The sequence below is a fragment of the Gastrolobium bilobum genome, unplaced genomic scaffold (assembly GCF_033153095.1).
Source record: "Gastrolobium bilobum isolate Gb01-03AN ecotype WA unplaced genomic scaffold, APGP_CSIRO_Gbil_v1 utg5107, whole genome shotgun sequence".
Lineage (NCBI taxonomy): Eukaryota > Viridiplantae > Streptophyta > Magnoliopsida > Fabales > Fabaceae > Gastrolobium > Gastrolobium bilobum.
The window spans coordinates 170,448-192,227 of NW_026897630.1; the positions used below are offsets into that span (position 1 = coordinate 170,448).

General features: G+C 34.4%; 2 protein-coding genes across 3 annotated transcripts; both read left to right on the forward strand.

Moving 5' to 3' along the window:
- Window positions 1-8,783: 8,783 nt before the first annotated feature.
- On the forward strand, window positions 8,784-12,838 carry LOC133308768 (uncharacterized). The gene has a single exon (XM_061509466.1). The coding sequence runs from the start codon at window positions 8,826-8,828 to the stop codon at window positions 12,597-12,599; it is 3,774 nt and encodes a 1,257-aa protein (XP_061365450.1). The 5' UTR covers window positions 8,784-8,825; the 3' UTR covers window positions 12,600-12,838.
- Window positions 12,839-17,664: 4,826 nt separating this feature from the next.
- On the forward strand, window positions 17,665-21,780 carry LOC133308777 (tRNA (cytosine(38)-C(5))-methyltransferase 2). 2 transcript variants are annotated; one of them, XM_061509477.1, is made up of 10 exons: window positions 17,665-17,783; window positions 17,869-17,979; window positions 18,393-18,486; window positions 18,572-18,690; window positions 18,798-18,920; window positions 19,441-19,777; window positions 19,908-20,002; window positions 20,770-20,832; window positions 21,006-21,070; window positions 21,274-21,780. In XM_061509477.1, exons 1-10 carry the CDS (start codon window positions 17,715-17,717, stop codon window positions 21,347-21,349), a joined length of 1,152 nt encoding a protein of 383 aa, XP_061365461.1. In that variant the 5' UTR covers window positions 17,665-17,714; the 3' UTR covers window positions 21,350-21,780. The 2 variants fall into 2 exon arrangements, with proteins under 2 accessions (XP_061365461.1, XP_061365462.1); XM_061509478.1 differs by lacking the exon at window positions 17,665-17,783 and having other exon boundaries at window positions 17,870-17,979; window positions 18,580-18,690.

Below are 21,780 nucleotides of genomic sequence, written 5' to 3' on the forward strand. Positions count from 1 at the left end.
AACAATTTTTATTTTATTTCCGTTTATTATCCTTCTCTTTTCACATATTTGGATGAAACCATTTTAGGATTTAAAATTGGGAAGGATATTCTAACAATCAAGTTATGTTACTACTAAGTTACTACTAATCAATTTCACTGTTAGATTGGTTATGTTGATCCAACGGTTATATTTATTTTTATCTTTGTATGATCATGATTTTTCAAATTTAATACTTTATATTTATTTCCACATTTGTATGGTTATGATTTTTTATATTTAATGCTTTCACTTTAAATATGAGGAATCATAATCATACAAAGATGGAAATAAATATAACTGTTAAATCAACATAATCGATCTAACGGTGAAATTAATTAGTAGTAATACAACTTGGCTGTTACAATATCATTCCCCTTTAAAATATGGAAAATGTGTTTATGCTTATATCATGCCACAAGTAAAAATAAAAAGTGACCGTGACTTTTTTATTTTCTCTTTTATCCTATCCACAGTTTTGTGTAGTTTTGTGTGTTCATGAAATTATTAGTCTCATACAATATACGAAAATCAAACCCTTAATATATATATACGAGGAAAAATATTTATCATTTTAAATGACATAATTTTGTATCATTTTTAATGAAATGTGTTTGTCATTTTTTTATAAAATTAGAAAATATAGAGGAGAGAGAAGATAAAAACAAACCAAAATGACGTAGTTTCGTTAAAAAATGACATAATTTTATATCATTTAAAATGCTAAGCAATTTTTCCTATATATATATTGGATACCAACCAACCCTAATTACTTTGGATGGGTCAAAGATTAAGATTTTATAATCAAAGTATCCACTGTGTTCCTTTGCATCAATTGAGCTATCATTATTGGATAAAAACAAATATCAACGACTCTGATTTGTAAGCATGTGATGCTATTGATTTTTTTTGATCTAACGGCTATCAGATGATGTGTCAAACTTTAAATTTGACACTGGTGTCAAAGAATCCTATCTCTATACATGTGTGTGTGAGTAAAATATTTATCCTTTTAAAAAGATGATTATTTTAATTAAAACATATTTTTTATTTAAAATTTAAAAAAAAACACTCATTTTTTTACCATGATTTTTATTATATATCTCTTTTTCTTACTTAAAAGAATACAATTATATATCCTTTAAAAGCACACACACCTAACCATATATATAACTCTCAATTCTATGTCATTTTGTGAGTTACATTCTTAATCTATAGTCGTTAGAGCATAAACCAGCTTTTAATTAATCATGGAAGTTAATTAATTGATTTTAACGTCACCGTTTAAGCATTAGTAATAGGGAAATATTATTGCTTACCAAAAAAAAAATAGGAAAATATTATTCACCTTTCACATGAGATATCATCTCTTATTTTCTCTCACTTCGATTTTCGTATCCCACTTTTTTCTTTTTTTTTCTTTTTCTTTTGTAATGGTGGGACTGACCTATTTTCTCTCTACAACATAAGATAACTATCTTATGTTGAATAAGACTAGTAAAACCCTTAGTAATATAACTCTTGAATAATGAGTACAATTAACTACTCACCCAAACTCATAATAAGGAAGTACATACACTTAGAATCCTTACAGTTAACTACTCACCCAAACTCAAAATGAGATTACATACACTTAGACCTAAACACGCAATAAGGGATCACATTAACAGACAAATTACAATCACCTAGACCCAAATTAAGGTCTGTGTTTGTGAATGTTAAAACAACATGGCTACCCTCTTCCACGTATCCTAGTCACATGGCAGAGTCTGCAATTTTTCTTTTTAAGTGAATATGCTATCCCAGGTGATGCCATACAAAATACCACGATGCAATGTATCATATTACATTAAAAGAAAATTTTAATTTATCATGTAATGATCATCATAATTTGTTAGACCAAGTACTTTGACTTTTGTGTAACCCTTGATATACCTGGTGATAATATATTGGGGTCGAGTCTTAATGATAAATGCAATTCATTAAATAGAGGAAGTTGTTTGGGTATTCCTTAAGAAATTTTTTAATATAAATGAATAAAAATTGAAACCGTAAGCATAACATACAGTGTTTAAAGTATGATAACAAAGGCAAAGAAGTGTTTCAAGTATCACTAATTGTATGAGTTGTATTAGCTTGTGGCCAAAACCAAGTACAACAATCCTATGCAGAATCAAATTAGGATGGTCTATCACTTGAAGGCTGCAACAATAGGCTTCACCTTCTCAATGCTCTTGATAATAACCAAGAACAGAATTCTATAGAGAACAACCATTCCCAGCAAGATAGAAATATCGACCCACTTTGAGAGACCCATTTCCATTTGCCATAAATTTTGCAGCATTTCTTCACCACTAATGTTCATAGGCTCCCCAACATGATTTTTTGTTAATGTTAGACCTTCAAACTCATTCTTAAACAACCCTTGATAAGCATACTTGTGGATGGAAATATAGTACAAAGGGTATCTCCAAAATGGTTTAGGAAGATCACTGGGCAACCGATAGAATCCACCACCTAGCATCATTACTCCCAAAATTCCAGCACCAGTTATTATGCCCATCAAGAAATTGGGAATCATACTAGCAACAATCATCATAAGGCTCTCCACCAACATTATAGAAATAAAGAGCACACAAGTAAAGTAAATAAAGTGCTGACACCCTGGGTGAAGTGCAGTTAGGTAATAAACAATTGCTCCGGGAATCAATGATATCAGTAACAAGTATGGAATAGCAGACAATGTTTGTCCAATGATATATGCAGTTACACCATAGTGCCCATTAAGTCTTTCTCTTTCAAATACCTGAGTGAAGAAAAATGAGAAAGTTTAGTAAATTGAAAAAGTGATTTTTTGTGCCAAAAATTGCAATTGCAAATGAAGAGGAAATTTTTGTTCTTAGGAATGCTTACTGAAAAATTATTTTACCTTCATTTCCTCCACAAAGGAAGGGAACCCACCACTGGTTATGAAAGTCAGGTATGTGGCCACAAACATAAGCAGCGAACATCTTGTCTGAAACCATTAAGATTGGACTTTTAAAGCAGCGAAATTTTTCTTATATAAAATGCATAAACAATAACCATGGATATCACTTATATATTGTATGTGTAGTATAAAAAAAAAATCATGGAAAATGAAAAAATTAATTATTCAGCGAATGTTTTTTACATAATATCTTTAATTCCTTACAGAGTTCAAAATGGTAGAAGGGCACGTGTTTGGACTTTGGGGGAAGAAAACGAAATTCATGGTTTCCAGTATAAAGCGATTTGATTGAAAACTTACTTGAATGTACGGACCAACTTTAAAGTGGAGTTTCGCACGGAAATATACTGTATCATTTACTCAGTACATCTATTCAATAAAAAATAAAAAATGACTATTCTCTTGTATGGAAATAAGAGAAAAATATTTTTTTATCCAAATATCACTTATTGAATGATAGATGTACCTACTACAGATGTACAGAAGATGATCTCGTTTTGCAGAGGAAAATTTTTTTATCAAAAAATTATAATTATTAAGAATATAATGGGAAAATAAATTTGATAGGAAAATTTTAAAAAAAATTGTTTGATAGACCGGAAAAATTGGATAAAATTTTATAAATGTATGTTTGGTTGAAGATAAAATATTGATAGAAAAATGAGTTTAAATAACCAAAACAACTCTTTTATAATTTTTTTTTTTTTTTGGTGAAAACTCTTTTATAATTTTTGAATATGAATAATTCTTAGAATCAAAGGTATTTTTGTTAGCAATTTATTGCTCTTTTCTCATTTCCCCAATCATCTTCAAATACAACATCCCAAGTGATATTTTTGCACAGTATATTTGGTCCCATTTTACAAGCAACTATTGAAAGCTGGGCAAATAACTTTGATAAAATATTCTAATATCTTGTATCAAACATGATATAAATGGAATACTAATTTCAGATTTTTATCTATCTTGAAAGGTAACTCCTACCAAACACTATCCATCCTTTGTTTGACAGGGATAGAATTTGGATAGGATTTCGATTTTGGCCTTGTGCAATCAGCGAAGACTTCTTAGTTAAATGACAATATAGTGCACCTAATTTGTTGCCAACTCGAACTTGCTTATTCCGTGATTTCAGGAATATATGCTAGAATAAGGCTAAGATATAAGTGTATGATATTGGATTAATATCTCTTGAGTTTGCAATCAGCAAAGACTTCCTAGTTAAATGACAATATCATTCACCAAAAAAAAAAATGACAATATTGCGTACCTAATTTGATACCGACTCTAACTTGCTTATTCCACGAATATTGGGAGAAATGCAAGAATTAAAAGGCATAAAATATAAGTATCATACGGGATTAATATCTCTGAGTTTACTGTGAAAATTAAAATTACTCAAGACATTTAATAATATATAAGATGCCCATTTTCAGTGCCGCATAAGTTTCTTTAAGATTCAAAGACATAACTAAGCTTAAGTAATTCGTGCGTTAAAACATGGTCATAATTTCTCTGTTTGCACAAAAAAAAAGGGGGGAAATTCCTACATGGTCTCTATATTAAATAAGAGCCTCTTTTATTCGTACTTTTTCAAAGTTAAAAAAGTTTAAATTCAAAAATATGTCTCAAAAGTTTTAAAATATATATATATATATATATATATATATACACCTTTTCTTATTTATTATAAAAAAATTGAGACAAAAAGTAGATATTAAGAACATTTTTTTTTTTTTGGTATAACCTGGAGGTATCCCCATTCAACCTCCTCCGATCACCTTGCCCTCGGGGTACAACCAGTAGACTAGCCCCTCATTGGAACAGCGGGTGCATTGAGCTTCGCTACCGAAGGAAGGATGAGACTAATCCCCCAATTGAGGAGGGAAGCACATCCTCTGACCTCCAAAGATTTTCTAAGAATTTGCTTGAGGCAGGATTTGAACTCCTGATTCAAGAAATCCTTAGGAGCTGAGTTGCCAACTCAGCTACCTCGAGAGTTTAAGAACATTTGACTGCTATTGTGTCTACTTCGTAGCGAGCATGTTTTCGATTCCAGTGGAGTTTTTTATTTTTATTTTTATTAACTCCAGTGGACTGTGGAAGTTTTTTAAGTTGCTGTCTCGATTAACTATTTTTTTTATTCTATTTTTGCATTATCTCAATTTCTTGAAGGCACTAAAATAGTAAAGCATTAAGTATGTTTCGTACAGGTTTTCGTTTGGGTTTGACGGAGAAGTGTAGGTGACAATTGAAAAAGATCATATTTGATTCAAGGTTTGAAAAAAAAAATACCATGTAAATAGGATGCTGGAAAACGACTTCACTATTGTTTTTTTTTTTATGAAAAAAACTATTCTAAAATATCACTTTAGATGTGGTATTTTAGGATAAGTGAGAAAGTAAAAAAAAGGATATCAACTTCAGGATTGAAATAAACGTGCATGCCTACAAAAGGCTTACATGGTGGTCTATCTTGAACCAATCTCCAACCAGTATGGTAAAGTCCCCTGCAGGAGGAGGGAAAGGGACAGGAATGAGAGGGCAGCTCCAAATTCTGATTCCACCAAATCCTTCGGCAGCTTTATGCATTCCAAGAGATGGAAAGTAGAAAAAGCCACCAATCTGGTTTTTCACCCGGAGAGCATAAGTGAAATTCTTCCCCGGTGGGATTGGACAGCTCGTGCCATAGACTTCATCTTGCCATGAGTTACCCCTATGTTGTATGCCATTCTTGCGGGAGATAGATACCTTAACACCATCAAATTCCAACCAGACGGAGAGAAAGACAACAATAAGGAAACCAATTGACGTTAGGGGGTGAGATATGCTACGACACTCACTTGTATGCAGTGGTTATTTTTAAAAAAAATTACAACGGGGTATTTTGGTCAATTTAATATATTTTTTCATCATTATTTTACCTTCAACCGAATATAGAGTTTGTAAATTTACATAAATTTTCCCGTAATATTTCGTTCAACCAAACATTTTTTTTAAAACTTTTTCATCAAACTTACTTTCCTACCATTCTTCCATTACTTATGTTCCCCCAGTAAAAAAAATATCTCTTCTACCGAACGCCCCCTAAGACTTTGTTTGGGAGTTAATTTTAGGAGGAAAAAAAAAAAGGGAGAATTTTAGTAAGTCTTTCCCTTATTTGTGAGTTTAAAAAAATAAGGGGAAGAAATTGAGCAATGAAGATCTAGTTGAAAAGTGACTCCATTCGAACCTTGGAACCCACTGCAGACAACTCCTATATATCCAGGTTAACGGAGCATGTTAGAGAATGGCTCAAGCAGGATTGGGTTATCATAGTAGGCCACACTCATAGAAGAATCGACCTTTGTGCGGATTGGCGGGCTAAATATGCAAGCAACATAGGTCGGGATATAAATGGATCAACCGGCCTAACAGGGGCTTACGGCTTGGCCAATATTAGGCTAAACTGAGCCTATTATATATAATCAAATAGAACAAGCTTAAGCCTAAAAAAAATTATTTAGAAAAGTAGGTCATATGTTTTCTTTTAGATGCGGGGCCTATAAATTTGCAGGTCGACTTATATCACATTATTTATTTTAATTCAATTAAATAAATTATTATTTTAATAATTTTGAATAATAAAATAATAATATTTTAATTATTGAACGTCTAATAGGCTAACAGGGCTAAGTAGGTGCTTTTATTTTGTAATTTGTAATTATAAGTCACACCAGACTTATAATTTGAGTTTATATAACTAACAGACCAGGTCAGACCTAAAATATTTTATATAAACTTGAATTATTTAAGTCAAAGTCTAATCTAACATAACCTATTTACATCTCAAAACACACGAGAAGAACTGCTCATGTTTAATGAGCCTCCGTTAGAGCTTCAACCTTTACTTCTTTTGCAGTTCAATAAAACAGTTTCTTTAGTGTTTTGCTGGCCGTTTGGCCTTTATACCAAAAAAAAAATAAAAAAAATAAAAAAAATAAATAGTAAAGCATTAGTGATAAAAGGTTATGGGTTTAATATTTTTCATATTGTAAAAGATAAAATTATTTTTTATACATATATAAAAGGATATGAGGCTTATGTGGATCAATTTGAAGAGAAAAAACATAAATATAGATCCTACGTATTTTTACGTGTATATAAAAAATAAAATTATCTTTTTACAACCTCAAAAAAATAAACCCAAAGGTTATAACCTTATAGGTTCAAAGTTTGATAAGTAAAATTAAGCCCAACACATATTTAATCATTGCTTTTGGTTAATTATGTATGTTTACGTTACTTCCGAAGAAATTTAATAATTAATTATGAAAAAATTGGTTTCTATATTAAAGACATGTTTGGATGGACTTTTTTTATAGTCAAACGTTACTTTTTGTCAAATAAATAAAACATTCATACTACAAAATTTGTTTAGATGTCTGTTTAAAAAAAAAAAGCCACAAAAAAAATCAAAAAATCTACTTTTTTTTAAATTTAAAAATTTTAACTTTAAAAAAAAAATATAAGTCAAAAGTCAAATATTTTTTTAAAATCTAAAGGTTAACTTTTGTAAAAAATACTTATAAATTAAGCAAGATATAAAAAAAATACTTTTTCATAACCTCATCCAAATGGGCCAAAAGAAATTCAATTTTAAGATGAAATATTTTATTTGAATTTTATAAAAAAAAATTAAGGGTGCCAATTCAAGTTTGTTCGTCTGATTTGGAACAGTTCATTAATGACTTAGCCCAATGCAACCGACTTATATAACAAATTAAGTATACTTTAACTTATAACTTATTTTCTTTTATACTAACTCTAATTTTATCTTTGAGGCTTGGCTTATAATACTAATCTTAAGTTAGAACTTACTTACAATTAAATTCATGGCTCCTATAAAAAATTATAAATATTACAAGTTTGAACTCTTTGAATCGATATAAAACTAAAAAAAACTTCATCGCTAATAAAAAAACTTGTAACTCATTGACTTTAAACTTGTTACTAGTTATTAAGACCGACATGATGATCCACATTTCATTTATTTATTTATGTTAGAATCTAAAAATGTTAATTTTAAATTATGTTAATTTGATTAAGTTATATTAAAAATTAAACTAATTTGCACTAAAAGATTTAAAATTAATTGTTGCTTAAAATAAGTAAGTATTTATTTCAAAATAATATTCAGGTAAACTTAAAAAAGAAAAATTAATAAATTTTTTAAGATGTATGTTCCTAGCACGCTTTTAATTATTTTTTAACACATTGTCTATTATTTGGTTACATTATACATTTATTCAATAATTAAAATAAAACACTAATTTCTAAAATAAGTGTGAGACATGAAATAGTAATTAATGCATTAAAAATAGTGTGCTAAAAGTACTTGCTAGTAATTAATTAGAATAACTCTTTCAGGTTTGCGAAATGGTCCAGCCCAGTACATCTGTCAACTTTTTTTTTTTTTCTTTCTTGAAATAAATTTTTAAAAATCTGGTTTGGTGTAAAGAATTAATGGAACTACTTTAAATCTGAAAATAATCATGTTATTAAAATGCAAAAACAATTGTTCAGTGGAAAAGAGTTGTTTTCTGAAATAATCAAATTTTGCAGCAAAGAGTAGGGTTTTGATAGGGATTGTGGGCTTCTTTGTGCAACCCGTGAAAATGGAACTGGACCGGACCGGATCCTATCCAACCCGAAAACCAATGTCGGTTTTTCTTCATTTTTCAACTTTCTCGTTCATTTACTCACTCCAAACAGTGAAAATTTTCATTTTTCGAAACCCTAGGATTTTGGAACGCTCTCAGTGAGAGAGAAGAGAAGCATGGCGTCGTTGGACCCAGAGATCGCCAAGACGCAGGAAGAGCGGAAGAAGATGGAGCAGCAACTCGCGTCTCTGACATCTGTCACCTTCGACACCGATCTCTATGGTGGAAGTGACAAGGATTCATACCTCACCTCCATCCCTGCAAACGAGGACGATGAGAACCTCGACGTCATGGACAACGAGGTCGCTCGCAAGCTCGCTTCCTACACCGCTCCCAAATCGCTCTTGAAGGAGATGCCCGGTGCCGCCGCCGCTGACGGCGATGCCGACTTAGGGTTCAGGAAGCCGCAGAGGATTATAGATCGAGAAGATGATTATCGGCGTCGGAGGTTGAATCAGATCATTTCTCCGGAGCGGCACGATCCTTTCTCAGCAGGAGAGAAGACACCGGACGCGTCTGTGAGAACCTATGCGGACGTTATGAGGGAGGAGGCGTTGAAGAGGGAGAAGGAGGAGACGTTGAAGCTTATTGCGAAGAAGAAGAAGGAGGAAGAGGAGGAAGCTAAGGCTGCTCCAGATAAGGCGCAGCAGAAGAGGAGGAATAGGTGGGACATGTCTCAGGATGATGGCGCTGCAAAGAAGGCGAAAACTTCAGACTGGGATATGCCGGACACGACGCCGGGTCGGTGGGATGCGACGCCAACGCCGGGGAGGGTAACGGATGCGACCCCGGGGAGGAGGAATAGGTGGGATGAGACTCCCACGCCTGGTAGATTGGTGGATTCTGATTCCACTCCTGCTGGTGGTGCAACCCCTGGTGCTACACCTGCTGGCATGACTTGGGATGCAACTCCAAAGCTATCTGGGATGGCTACCCCAACTCCTAAGAGGCAGAGGTCTAGATGGGATGAAACACCTGCTACTATGGGGAGTGCAACTCCATTGCCAGGTGCCACTCCTGCTGCTGCTTACACTCCTGGCGTTACTCCTGTTGGAGGAGTTGAGCTGGCTACTCCAACTCCTGGGGCTTTACATGGTGCCATTACGCCAGAGCAGTACAATCTGTTGAGGTGGGAGAGGGATATTGAAGAGAGGAATCGCCCCTTGACTGATGAGGAACTTGATGCCATGTTTCCACAAGAAGGGTATAAGGTATTGGATCCTCCTGCTTCCTATGTGCCGATTAGAACACCTGCTAGGAAGCTTCTTGCTACTCCTACTCCACTAGGGACTCCTCTTTATCAAATCCCAGAAGAGAACCGCGGTCAGCAGTTTGATGTTCCCAAGGAAGCACCTGGTGGCTTGCCATTCATGAAACCTGAAGACTACCAGTACTTCGGAGCATTGTTAAATGAAGAAAATGAAGAGGAATTGTCTCCGGATGAGCAAAAAGAGAGGAAAATCATGAAACTTCTGCTTAAAGTCAAGAACGGAACACCCCCTCAAAGGAAAACAGCGTTAAGACAGCTTACTGATAAAGCTCGTGAGTTTGGTGCTGGCCCATTATTTAACCGAATTCTGCCATTGCTCATGCAACCTACTCTGGAGGATCAAGAGAGGCATCTTTTGGTTAAGGTAATTGACAGAGTTCTTTATAAATTGGATGAACTGGTTCGCCCTTATGTGCATAAAATTCTCGTTGTTATTGAACCATTGTTGATTGATGAAGACTACTATGCCCGTGTGGAGGGAAGAGAAATAATCTCTAATCTCAGTAAAGCTGCTGGGCTGGCCACAATGATTGCTGCTATGCGGCCTGACATAGACAATATTGATGAATATGTTAGGAACACTACTGCTAGAGCATTTAGTGTTGTTGCCTCTGCTCTAGGTATTCCTGCATTATTACCCTTCTTGAAAGCTGTTTGTCAAAGTAAGAAATCATGGCAAGCTCGGCACACAGGGATTAAGATTGTGCAGCAGATTGCCATTTTAATTGGTTGTGCTGTATTGCCACATCTGAGGTCTCTTGTGGAAATTATTGAGCATGGTCTGAATGATGAGAATCAGAAGGTGAGAACGATCACTGCATTGTCTCTTGCTGCTCTTGCCGAGGCTGCTGCTCCTTATGGCATTGAAAGTTTTGACTCTGTCTTGAAGCCATTGTGGAAGGGTATTAGGCAACACCGTGGGAAGGTGTTGGCTGCATTCTTGAAGGCAATTGGGTTTATCATTCCATTAATGGAAGCCCTATATGCCAGTTATTATACTAAGGAAGTCATGCTTATTCTGATTCGTGAATTCCAGTCACCTGATGAAGAAATGAAGAAAATTGTTCTGAAAGTGGTGAAGCAGTGTGTGAGCACTGAGGGGGTGGAAGCTGATTATATTAGAAATGATATACTCCCTGAGTTTTTCAGGAACTTCTGGGTTAGGAGGATGGCTTTGGATCGAAGAAACTATAAGCAACTTGTGGAGACAACTGTGGAGATAGCAAACAAAGTTGGTGTTGCTGATATTGTTGGGAGAATTGTTGAGGATCTTAAAGATGAGAGTGAACCTTATAGGCGAATGGTTATGGAAACTATTGAGAAGGTGGTCACTAACTTGGGAGCATCTGACATAGATGCACGATTGGAAGAGCTTCTGATCGATGGTATTCTTTATGCCTTCCAAGAGCAGACCAGTGATGATGCCAATGTGATGCTTAATGGGTTTGGTGCTGTTGTGAACTCTCTCGGGCAGAGAGTGAAACCATATCTTCCTCAGATTTGCGGTACCATCAAGTGGCGGTTAAACAACAAGAGTGCAAAGGTGAGACAGCAAGCGGCGGACCTCATTTCAAGGATTGCTGTTGTCATGAAGCAGTGCCATGAGGAACAATTGATGGGCCATCTTGGTGTTGTCTTGTATGAGTATTTGGGAGAAGAGTATCCTGAAGTTTTAGGGTCAATTCTGGGAGCTCTCAAGTCAATTGTCAATGTTATTGGTATGACGAAGATGACTCCACCTATTAAGGATTTGCTTCCTAGGTTGACTCCAATTTTGAAGAATAGGCATGAGAAAGTCCAGGAGAACTGTATTGACCTTGTAGGTAGGATTGCTGACCGTGGGGCTGAATTTGTACCAGCAAGAGAATGGATGAGGATCTGTTTTGAGCTTCTTGAGATGCTTAAGGCACACAAAAAGGGAATTCGTAGAGCTACAGTGAACACTTTTGGATATATTGCGAAAGCCATTGGACCACAAGATGTCCTGGCAACTCTATTAAATAATCTCAAGGTGCAGGAGAGGCAGAACCGTGTCTGCACAACTGTGGCCATTGCAATTGTTGCGGAAACATGTTCACCCTTCACAGTTTTGCCAGCTTTGATGAACGAATATCGTGTGCCAGAGCTTAATGTGCAAAATGGTGTACTCAAGTCCCTCTCTTTCCTCTTTGAGTACATTGGTGAAATGGGAAAGGACTACATCTACGCCGTGACTCCTCTACTTGAGGATGCTCTTATGGATCGGGATTTGGTTCATAGGCAGACAGCTGCTTCTGCTGTGAAGCACATGGCTCTGGGAGTGGCTGGTTTGGGCTGTGAGGATGCGCTAGTACATTTGCTGAACTATGTATGGCCAAACATATTTGAAACTTCTCCACACGTTATAAATGCTGTGATGGAAGCCATTGAAGGGATGAGGGTAGCCTTGGGTGCTGCCGTTGTTCTTAACTACTGCCTCCAAGGGCTGTTCCATCCTGCCCGAAAGGTTAGGGAGGTGTATTGGAAGATCTATAACTCACTATATATCGGAGCTCAGGATGCTCTTGTAGCTGCGTACCCTGCCCTGGAGGACGAGCAGAGCAATGTATACAGTAGACCAGAGTTGATGATGTTCGTTTAGATAGCAGTTTAGGCAAATGGGAACTATAGTTGGACATTTTACGGTTTTGATGAGATCTATATCAGCAATAATGCATGATAATGTTGTTGTAATGCGTACTTTGCATGCTTGTTACTATTGTCTTCTATAGCGAAGTTATCTTGTGTATTATGCGTTTTGGTATATATGCTGTGGTCTTTATATGCAAGTTCGCATGAATTGTTTTTTAATATGATGTGCTTACCAAAAGACCAATCAACCAACCCATTGGGGAAGAAATAGCTTGTCAAACGCATGGTTGGTTTATCTGGATTAATGGATATTGCTGTGAAGGATTTCCTCGTGCAGCAGGTTTTGGCATTTTGCCAAACGGGGAATGCATCTTCGCAAGTTTAAGCTTACCATAATGTCTGCTGGGTTATTTTACTTGTAGTTGTGTGTCGTCCTTGTGGTTGTAATGCGTATCTCTTAACTCTCCAAGTATCCAAAATACTACTTATATCCTTAATTAAAAATATATTTTAAAGTAAAAATGAGAATCATATAAATGGTTTAGATCGCCTCCGGTTAATGGAATAAAATTACGAGTAGATAAATAAATATAAAAAATAGATTTGATATTTTTGTAGATTATGTGGCTGACTCAAATTCTATTTGCTGAGATCTGCGATCGGATTCAAAATTAGTCTCTTATTCTATTTCCAAAGGGCAGTAGCATATATCTGGTCAAATTCAGTTTCTTGTCACGTAAAACTCAATCTCTTTAGAAAGACAGCACTGTCTTGCCTTATTAGCTTTAAAATTCTTTCTTCTAAGGCTGCTATGAATAGTTTTTCATATCTGAGATTTTCCTTGACTTTCTGGTATTGTTGCCTAAGCACCAACTAACTTCAGGTAAATTGCTGTTAACTTGTAATTGATTAGTTTCTAATCATTTTTATACCAATAAATCTGTCGTAGTTGATTTTAAATCAAGGCACTGTATTTTATCTTCGTTACCAAGGTAAATCTGCTTAAAATTATTGAGCAATTCATCTCAACAGATAGATTCTATTGAAGTTGTATAATTCTTAAAGCTGCACATGCTGATATTGAAGAATAGAGGTACGCTTACATCATTACCCTGTCATCTACATAGATTCATCTGGGCATATAGGGACCTAAAACGTAAAAATTAATAATAATAATTGAATTGATCAAATTTTGTGTGACTGCTACCTGAATATATTCTAGTAAACCCAGTTTGCTCACCTTGAAGCGATTTGAAACTTTGCTCTTGAAAAGGCTTTCTATGGTTGATGGATAGTATGCGGTTGCTTTCATTTATCTTGTTGACCTGGGTTCCTTTGGTTGTTAATAACAAGTGAGGTGACCTGGCTTTCATTTATCTTGTTAATATACTTTTACGTTCAAAATTGCCTTGCTTCTGTCTATTGATGAGGTGAAGTGGTTGTGGTGATTATGGGAATTAAAACTGAGCGCAGTTATAATAAGTCTTGCTTAGATGGTGTATTAAATGACTGTTGTGGAAATAGTTCATGGAGGAATTTTCTAATTTATGTATGAAAAATGATTACTTGTACAATTGATTACTTTCACGACATTATTGGGGATATGTATAAGGTGTATGACCTATTTATCTAGAACCAGACCTAAGACTACTCTCATGAAGATGCATTTGAAATTTTGTGTGTGTGTGTGTATATAATTTGATGGAGCATCCTTATCATTGGTATCTTTTATTAGAGCTGTAGTCTGTGTCTGTACTTGTTGATTGGTGTCTCAAATATAAATTGAATCTGTTTCGGTTTTTAATTTTCTTGATAGATGCCAAAATACTTTGTGAAGCAGTTCTAAATCTTGTATGAATTGCTTGAATAATATTGACAATTAGGCTACTGCATTCATATTAAAAAAAAAAAAATTGTTACTCGAGTAAACTCTAAGCTGATAAGTGACACTAATTTTGCATTCTTTTAGAGGATGTTACATAACTTATTACACACTAGTAGCTTCACCGGAATTGACAAGCACATTGATATGTTGTGAAACAAGAATTCTGTATTGAAGCCTTATATTCCTTTGGATCAAGCTACTCTGATTGCCCAAGTAAAATTTTGTGAAATTGTACTGTAACTGTTACAGGATACATGTTATTATTTGAAGCAAGTATTCCCTCAAATTTTGAGGACAAAATTTTAAATGGTGGGAGGAAATGTAACATCCACATTGCCTGGCTCCTTTTTGTGGAATAGATTTGTAAGTGTTAACAAATGTTGGGGTCAGTTGTAGAAGTTTTTAGAAATTGTGAACTGAAGCGAAAATTTTGAAATTTAAATAAATGGGCAGCATTAGAATTTTCGAATTGGAGGGCCAAATTAGGACTTGTTTTCAAAAGCTTTATAAAGACATGATGGGGTGCATGTGGGTTCAAATTAGAGTTATGTACTCTCTGTTAGACCAGCTGTTTGATCGAAGATCAAGGAATGCATTATGCATATGAGGATGCATCAATTGAGGTATATCATTGGATGTAACAAAGCCTAAGGAAAGGAAGCTGGACTTACTTCTCTTACCCCTGCATGTGCGGACATTAATGTTTAGAAGGCCTTTGAAACAACAGCATAGTAAGAAGCAACAAAAAGTTCTAGCAACTCTAGGTTGGAATTTAGAAATATAATGAGACCTTTAGTTGACTTTTGGGCGTATCGTAGTTCCACGAAAATTTGGGGCTAGCTTCAAGTATCTGATTTCTCTGACCTTTGAATTAAGTAAGCATGTGAACCTTGACTTCTCTTTCCCTTTGGTTGTTCCTTGATAGTTGCATGTGAATTGGTTTTGCCTTGTTATGCCATAATAATTGATTGCACTCTGACTTCATGTGATTCAAGTGGCTATTGAGGAATATAGTCGTGAAAAGATGGCTTAATTGATAGATATTTTTATGGGTGACATGTGCATGGAAGTGGCTGTCTTACTTGTGCTAAAATGGTTATTCCATTCTGTTTTAGTATGAATTAAATGACTATTGCAATGAAATTGCTGAGAGATGAAGATGATAATTGATTAATGTGATGGCTGTTGAATATGTAATGCTGAATTTGGTTGCTTCCACTCCTATGACGAGAAATGGATGAAATAAAGGCAATATCCAAACCTGGTTAGGTTTGAAAGTAAAGAAGGTGGTCTCTTGGGAAGATAACTTCCTAGAGGGAGTTCACTCATCGAGACAAAGAGGGTCTCTTAGGTTAGCTGAATCTCATGGAGACAGAGAGGGTCTCTTAGGACGATAACTTCCTAGAGTGAGTTCACTTATGGAGACAAAGGGGGTCTCAGGTAATAACCTAGATTGGGCTGAATCTCATGGAGATAATGCACAAGTGGATGTGATTTTGTGGGATGTGCCAAAATACTTGCTTTAATTGTGCTGGATATGTGTTTTATGATAACAGTTTATGCTGGTCTTGGAACTCTTATGGTGAGGGTCTCATGGCTTATTGAGAATTATTTTCTCACCTCTTGTGGGCTGCGTTTTGCAGGCAATGAGGAAGAAAGGAAGTAAAAAGTATGGCTGATGATAATTGGTGATTTCTTGCTTGGAATGGATAGGAATAATATAATATCATTTTGTTTACTATGATTGTAATAGTTCTAGTTCAGTTGTGAATGAAAGAGGACATCTTCTGTCATTTTGTTAACTTGGCCCTACCCAAATCCATGTATGTTGAAAGATTATTAGTACGACTGAGTTGCTGTCATGGGTAGTTAAAATAAAATAAAATGTGTAAGCATAAGTTGAGACACCTTTCTTGTAATTAATGACAACTTAAGGGAATATGAATGAATTATCTGGAGTGGTGATGAATTATCTGGAGTGGTGTTAACTAAGAACAGTAAAGAATATCATGGTACTAGATTTTCTTGAGTGTGCATGCTCTCTTGGATTACTGCAAAAAGGTTAAAATTTAGCAATGTAGTCATTTGGCTCTATGTATATGTGTCTTTATATGGACGAAGGAATTTTATTTTGTTAAGCCGTAAATATGATCACTCTTAGTGTTGTTATTTCTTTTAAGTAAGCAAGTAGTGTTGTTCAATACACTGCATGATCCTATAAAGAGTAACCAAGCGAGTGCACGCATGAGATAAGTTACTTCCTTTTTTTTTTTTTTGGAAACAATAAGTTATCTTATTAACTTCAAAATTATGTCATTTTAGAGTATTAATGATGGGTGTTTTTGAATAAATTCATATAACAAGAATCAAATAAATTTTTTTAAATATCCTTTATTAATTTTTCTTAACTTCTAAAACAACGTAATTTTATGGTTTATGAAGATAATTTTATCGCATGAGACGAAGAAATAATAAACTCATATAATAGTAGCATATTAAGATCTTAATTCGGCGAATGAACTTTTTCTTTATTTTTTTTATGCTCCAACAACGGTATGTGCTATTAAATTATAAATAAAATCATTTTACCAAAAAAAAAACTATAAATAAAATCAATTTTAATAGTTTTTTAATTTTGAACAAATTAAAACTGCTAAAAAATATAAAAATCATTAACATGCAAAACAGCAAAGGCATAGGGGATTAGAATCCCCAACTGAAATGACATGAATTTTAACACTGACAGATTTTTCTATTTTTCTCTTCTTTTTTTCCCAATAAACTAATCAAGAAAATGAAAAAATTATGGGCATAAAATTAAAAGTCCGACCAAATATGGTGGCATGTGAATTCTATTATTAATAACCCTCAAATCAAAAAAAATTATTTGTTAGTTAATTTTAAAGAATGTGCGTCGAACCTTTTTCCTTCCTTTGAGCTGCATTTTCATATTACTTTTTCCTTACAGTATAGTACTCCGTAATATAATTTATACAATGTCTATTGTTTTATAACAAAATATATAATCCCTTAAGTTAGTAAGTTGTGACAAAGTCATCAAATGATAAATATGGTTATATAATTGAAAAAAATATTTTCAGATATTTTTTTTTTTTTTTCAGTTAGTGATGATAATGATAATATTCTATGTTGTGTATTTTATTTCCTCATCTTTTTTCTAACTTAAAAATTATAAAGAACCCAACCGAAGCCAACCCTAGACTGGTTTGGTTGACCGGAATGGCGTCAGACGGCGGCGGAAGGGAGCCCCGGCGAGTGCTGGAGTTTTACAGTGGAATCGGCGGCATGGTGCGCACCAAAACCTTAACCATCTATGCAAATTCAAATTTCAAATGTTAATGCTTGCTTGTGTTTGTAACTTTGTTTTCGTTAGAGGTACTCGCTGATGAAAGCCCTGGTGAACGCGCAAGTTGTGGAAGCATTTGAAATTAATGACAGAGCAAATGATGTTTACCAACACAATTTTGGTCATCGTCCTTATCAGGTTTCCTCTTTTGTTTTTTGGAACTGAAATTGTTGATTTCGAGTACAGCTTCTTTTTAATTTACCTATTACTATAGCTTTTGCTTAGGGAGTTATGAATGTTGTGATGCAAAAGGCTTGTGCATGCATGAATTGTGATTAGGTGAATATTTTTGGCTTATTTTCATGTACAAGTTGTGGTTCCTCAGTTATTTTTATACATTCTATAAAAGTTTACTCATAAATGGACGTGATAAGCTAAAATAGCTCTTCTGAATTAAACCTTTTTTCCTTTTCAACTTGTTGTCAATCAAGATTCTTTCTGGAATTTGGCTTTGCCATCATTATCAAACTACATGAATTTAGAATACTGAGACATACAGATGATATGGAATGCTCATGCTGATTGTAATATACTTATGTTGTTTGACTTAGGGGAATATTCAATGTCTGACTGCTTCTGATCTGGACAAGTATGGTGCCGATGCGTGGCTTCTTTCTCCTCCCTGCCAACCTTACACACGACAAGGTGAATCTTTTCTTCTTCTCTTCCTAGGGATTATTTTTCCCTTTTTTATTGTTTAGCAAAAAGTTACTCAATAATCCTGTGCTAGGTCTCCAGAAGGACACTGGTGATGCTAGAGCGTTTTCTTTTCTTCAGATTCTTGAGCTTATGCCATTCTTATTGCAGCCTCCAAGTATGTTATTTGTGGAAAATGTTGTTGGGTTTGAGGTTTGTCTTGTTGAATTCAACTCCTTGGCTAAGACTCTAAATTGATAACATTAATTATTTCCTTTATTCATTCAATTTTTTTTCTCTGTTTCCCCCTTTTGTTACAGACATCTGATACACATGCAAAACTGATTGAGATATTGGAAAAAACAAATTTTATCACACAGGAATTCATTCTGAGCCCTTTACAGTTTGGGATCCCATATTCTAGGCCTCGTTATTTTTGTCTGGTAGGTTTTCTTGATCTTTTGCATATTCTTTTCATCTGAATTCTGAAATAGAAATCAGTGTTTCAAAAGATTTTTGGATGTATTTTATATCATCAAGGAATCAGCTGACATTAGGCAATATGCTTTGGGATATGATCATCCAATTGTAATCTTCTGCAACTGTGCTTATTTTTCTTAATTGCTTTTAATAGATTAAAATTTAATTTATGTCTTCTTCTCCTTCATCTGAAATGAAATGAAAAATTGTTGGGGCCTTTGACACAGCTATTGCAAGGATTTCTATAGGAAGTCTTCTTGTTGAATTAAATATTTAAATTGAATTAACCTTTATATTTAAGTTTGTCATCCAAATATCTAATATTGTGTGGGTTATTTCACAGTTTACAGATGATGGGGGCAAAAGTAGATTTAGTTATTCTAATATCTTCAACTAGGATTCTTGCTAGTTGAAGCTGCAAACCTTTAGCTTAAATTTTTTTGGATTATTGACCTGTTACTTGTACATGTATAATTTTTTCAGGCTAAGAGAAAACCTTCATCTTTTGTAAATGAATTTTTGAACAGCCAGCTGATTCAATCTCCTAGACCATTATTTGAGCATTTTGATACAGTGGCTAATGAAGATGATTCATTGCAAGAGGACAGGCATAAGTTGTTGCAGTCATGTCAACCTATTGAGAAATTTCTTGAATTGAAGAACCCTAGGAATGATATAGATGTTGAACCTGCAACTTTAATGACTGGTTTATCTAATGCAACTCCTAGAACTTTGGGGGGAGATAATGATCATGAATATGATTCTTTACACCAGTATTATGTTCCCCCGAGCCTGGTAGAGCGGTGGGGAAGTGCTATGGGTATCCTTGCCTCAGTAATTGGTTACAGCATTTTCAAATCACCATGTTATAGTCTGAAAACTATGTTTTCACAAAAAAAAAAAGTATTAACAATATTCTTCTTGTCTCCCATTTCCTTAAAAGAGCTTAGATGTTGTCTATCCTGATTCAAACCGCTGCTGCTGTTTTACAAAAAGTTATTACAGATATGTGAAGGGAACTGGATCCCTTTTGGCAACTGTCCAGGTAGGAATTCTATTTAGTAGTTGTTCTTCTTGACCATATTGTTTTATGTATTCACATAACCCTACAACTCATTTATGGTCTTTGAAGCACTCAGATGCTATTCTGTGCTTTATAATCATCCTTGATATCTTATGCTTATTAGCTGTGACTTTGAAGGGCTAAATTAATAATACAAACTTTGGGATGACTACCCCATTGGTTGTTAAAAGTTTCTCAAAATAAATATCAAACAGTTTTGAGTATTAATTTAGATATAGTTACTATGATGCTACAGCAGAATATGTTTCTTCTCATTCACTTTTTCAAATCGCCATTTAGTTTCTGTTTTTTCCTTTCATTTATTAAGAAAAGTATATCCAAATAAAGAGTACAAAGATATTTTCTCAAAATTGATTTTGGAATAACTAACAAATTATTTTCTCAAATAAAGATCTTTTCTGAAAGAATATCCAAATATATATATATGAGGTAGGATCCTTTGACACCGGTGTCAAATTTTAATTTTGACACCTCATCTGAGAGCCGTTAGATCAAAAAAGATCAATGGTGTCACATGCTTACAAATCAGAGTCGTTGATATTTTTTGATATAAAGGCTCTCAGATAAGGTGTCAAAATTAAAATTTGACACCGGTGTCAAAGGATCCTACCTATATATATATATATATATATATATATATAGTTTCTCATGTTGCATAATGATTCCTTTGACTATGAATCTGGTCTCACTAATTGCTCTCCTCGATAACTCAAAATTTGAATGTGCAGCCTATGAAGAGGGACAAAACATCGCTAAAGGAGCAGTGCCTTAGATATTTTACCCCAAGAGAGGTGGATGGATTATTTTTATATCCTTTTATTCTCAAGAATATCATGCAATCCTGTTAGTCTGTATCTATGTATGCATGAAGGCTTGCACATGAATGAATGTGTCTGTCAAGTTGTCTTGTCTTGATATCTGTGCATATTGCTAATCTAGAAAGTATTTGTCCTCCTGTAACTAGGTTGCAAACTTACATTCTTTTCCTGAAGATTTCGTGTTTCCAGAGCACATTAGTCTCAAACAACGGTATGCCATTTTATTGCTTTGAACAATATTTTTGCATTGCTAGGCAGAAACACCTTATTTTTGTTGTTACTGGTGTTTTAGTTGTCGTTATTTCAAAATACCCTGCTTTGAATGATTAATGAGTCAGATTGCCGAGTTATATTGGCATGCGTGCATATATTGCTTGTGTTTTTGTTGTACCAATAATCTTCTTGCTTATACAGGTATGCATTGCTAGGGAACAGTTTAAGCATAGCAGTTGTTGCTCCCTTACTTCAGTATCTTTTCACTGAACCTTAATCATTTCTCAATCACAACATCCATTCAACAAAAGCAGATATTTCCCAGCCGTGCCTATCACCTATAATTTTGCAATGATTGTGAGATCATGTAACAGAATTTTGGGAGTTCTTGTTTCAATCATGATGATCCAACTCTTACATGAGTTTGACTATTTTTACTACAGAATTCAAATTTCTAACGTAGAATTCTGTGATCATCTTTTAAAAGCTCACTAATAGTAATAGGAGGGGGGAAAATTTGGGAGAGATTCAAAATGTACTTATCAAGCATCTTGTAGAAGAAAGGATAGGATCTTGTAACTACTTGCTCAGACAGCAAGGATACCCCTTTTAGCAACAAAAAAAAAGTGTTGTATCCCTACAGTGATCAGCATGACACTGCACATTTTATTTTTATTTCATTGCGGGTGAATGGATTCGTACCATATA

Bases quoted from the DNA above. Each gene is read 5' to 3' on its own strand.
- LOC133308777 (XM_061509477.1), top strand. From the start codon at position 17,715: ATGGCGTCAGACGGCGGCGGAAGGGAGCCCCGGCGAGTGCTGGAGTTT. The intron at 18,691-18,797 runs GTTTGTCTTGTT...CTTTTGTTACAG, and splicing joins AAAATGTTGTTGGGTTTGAG to ACATCTGATACACATGCAAA. The intron at 20,833-21,005 runs GTGGATGGATTA...TCCTGTAACTAG, and splicing joins GATATTTTACCCCAAGAGAG to GTTGCAAACTTACATTCTTT.
- LOC133308768 (XM_061509466.1), top strand. From the start codon at position 8,826: ATGGCGTCGTTGGACCCAGAGATCGCCAAGACGCAGGAAGAGCGGAAG.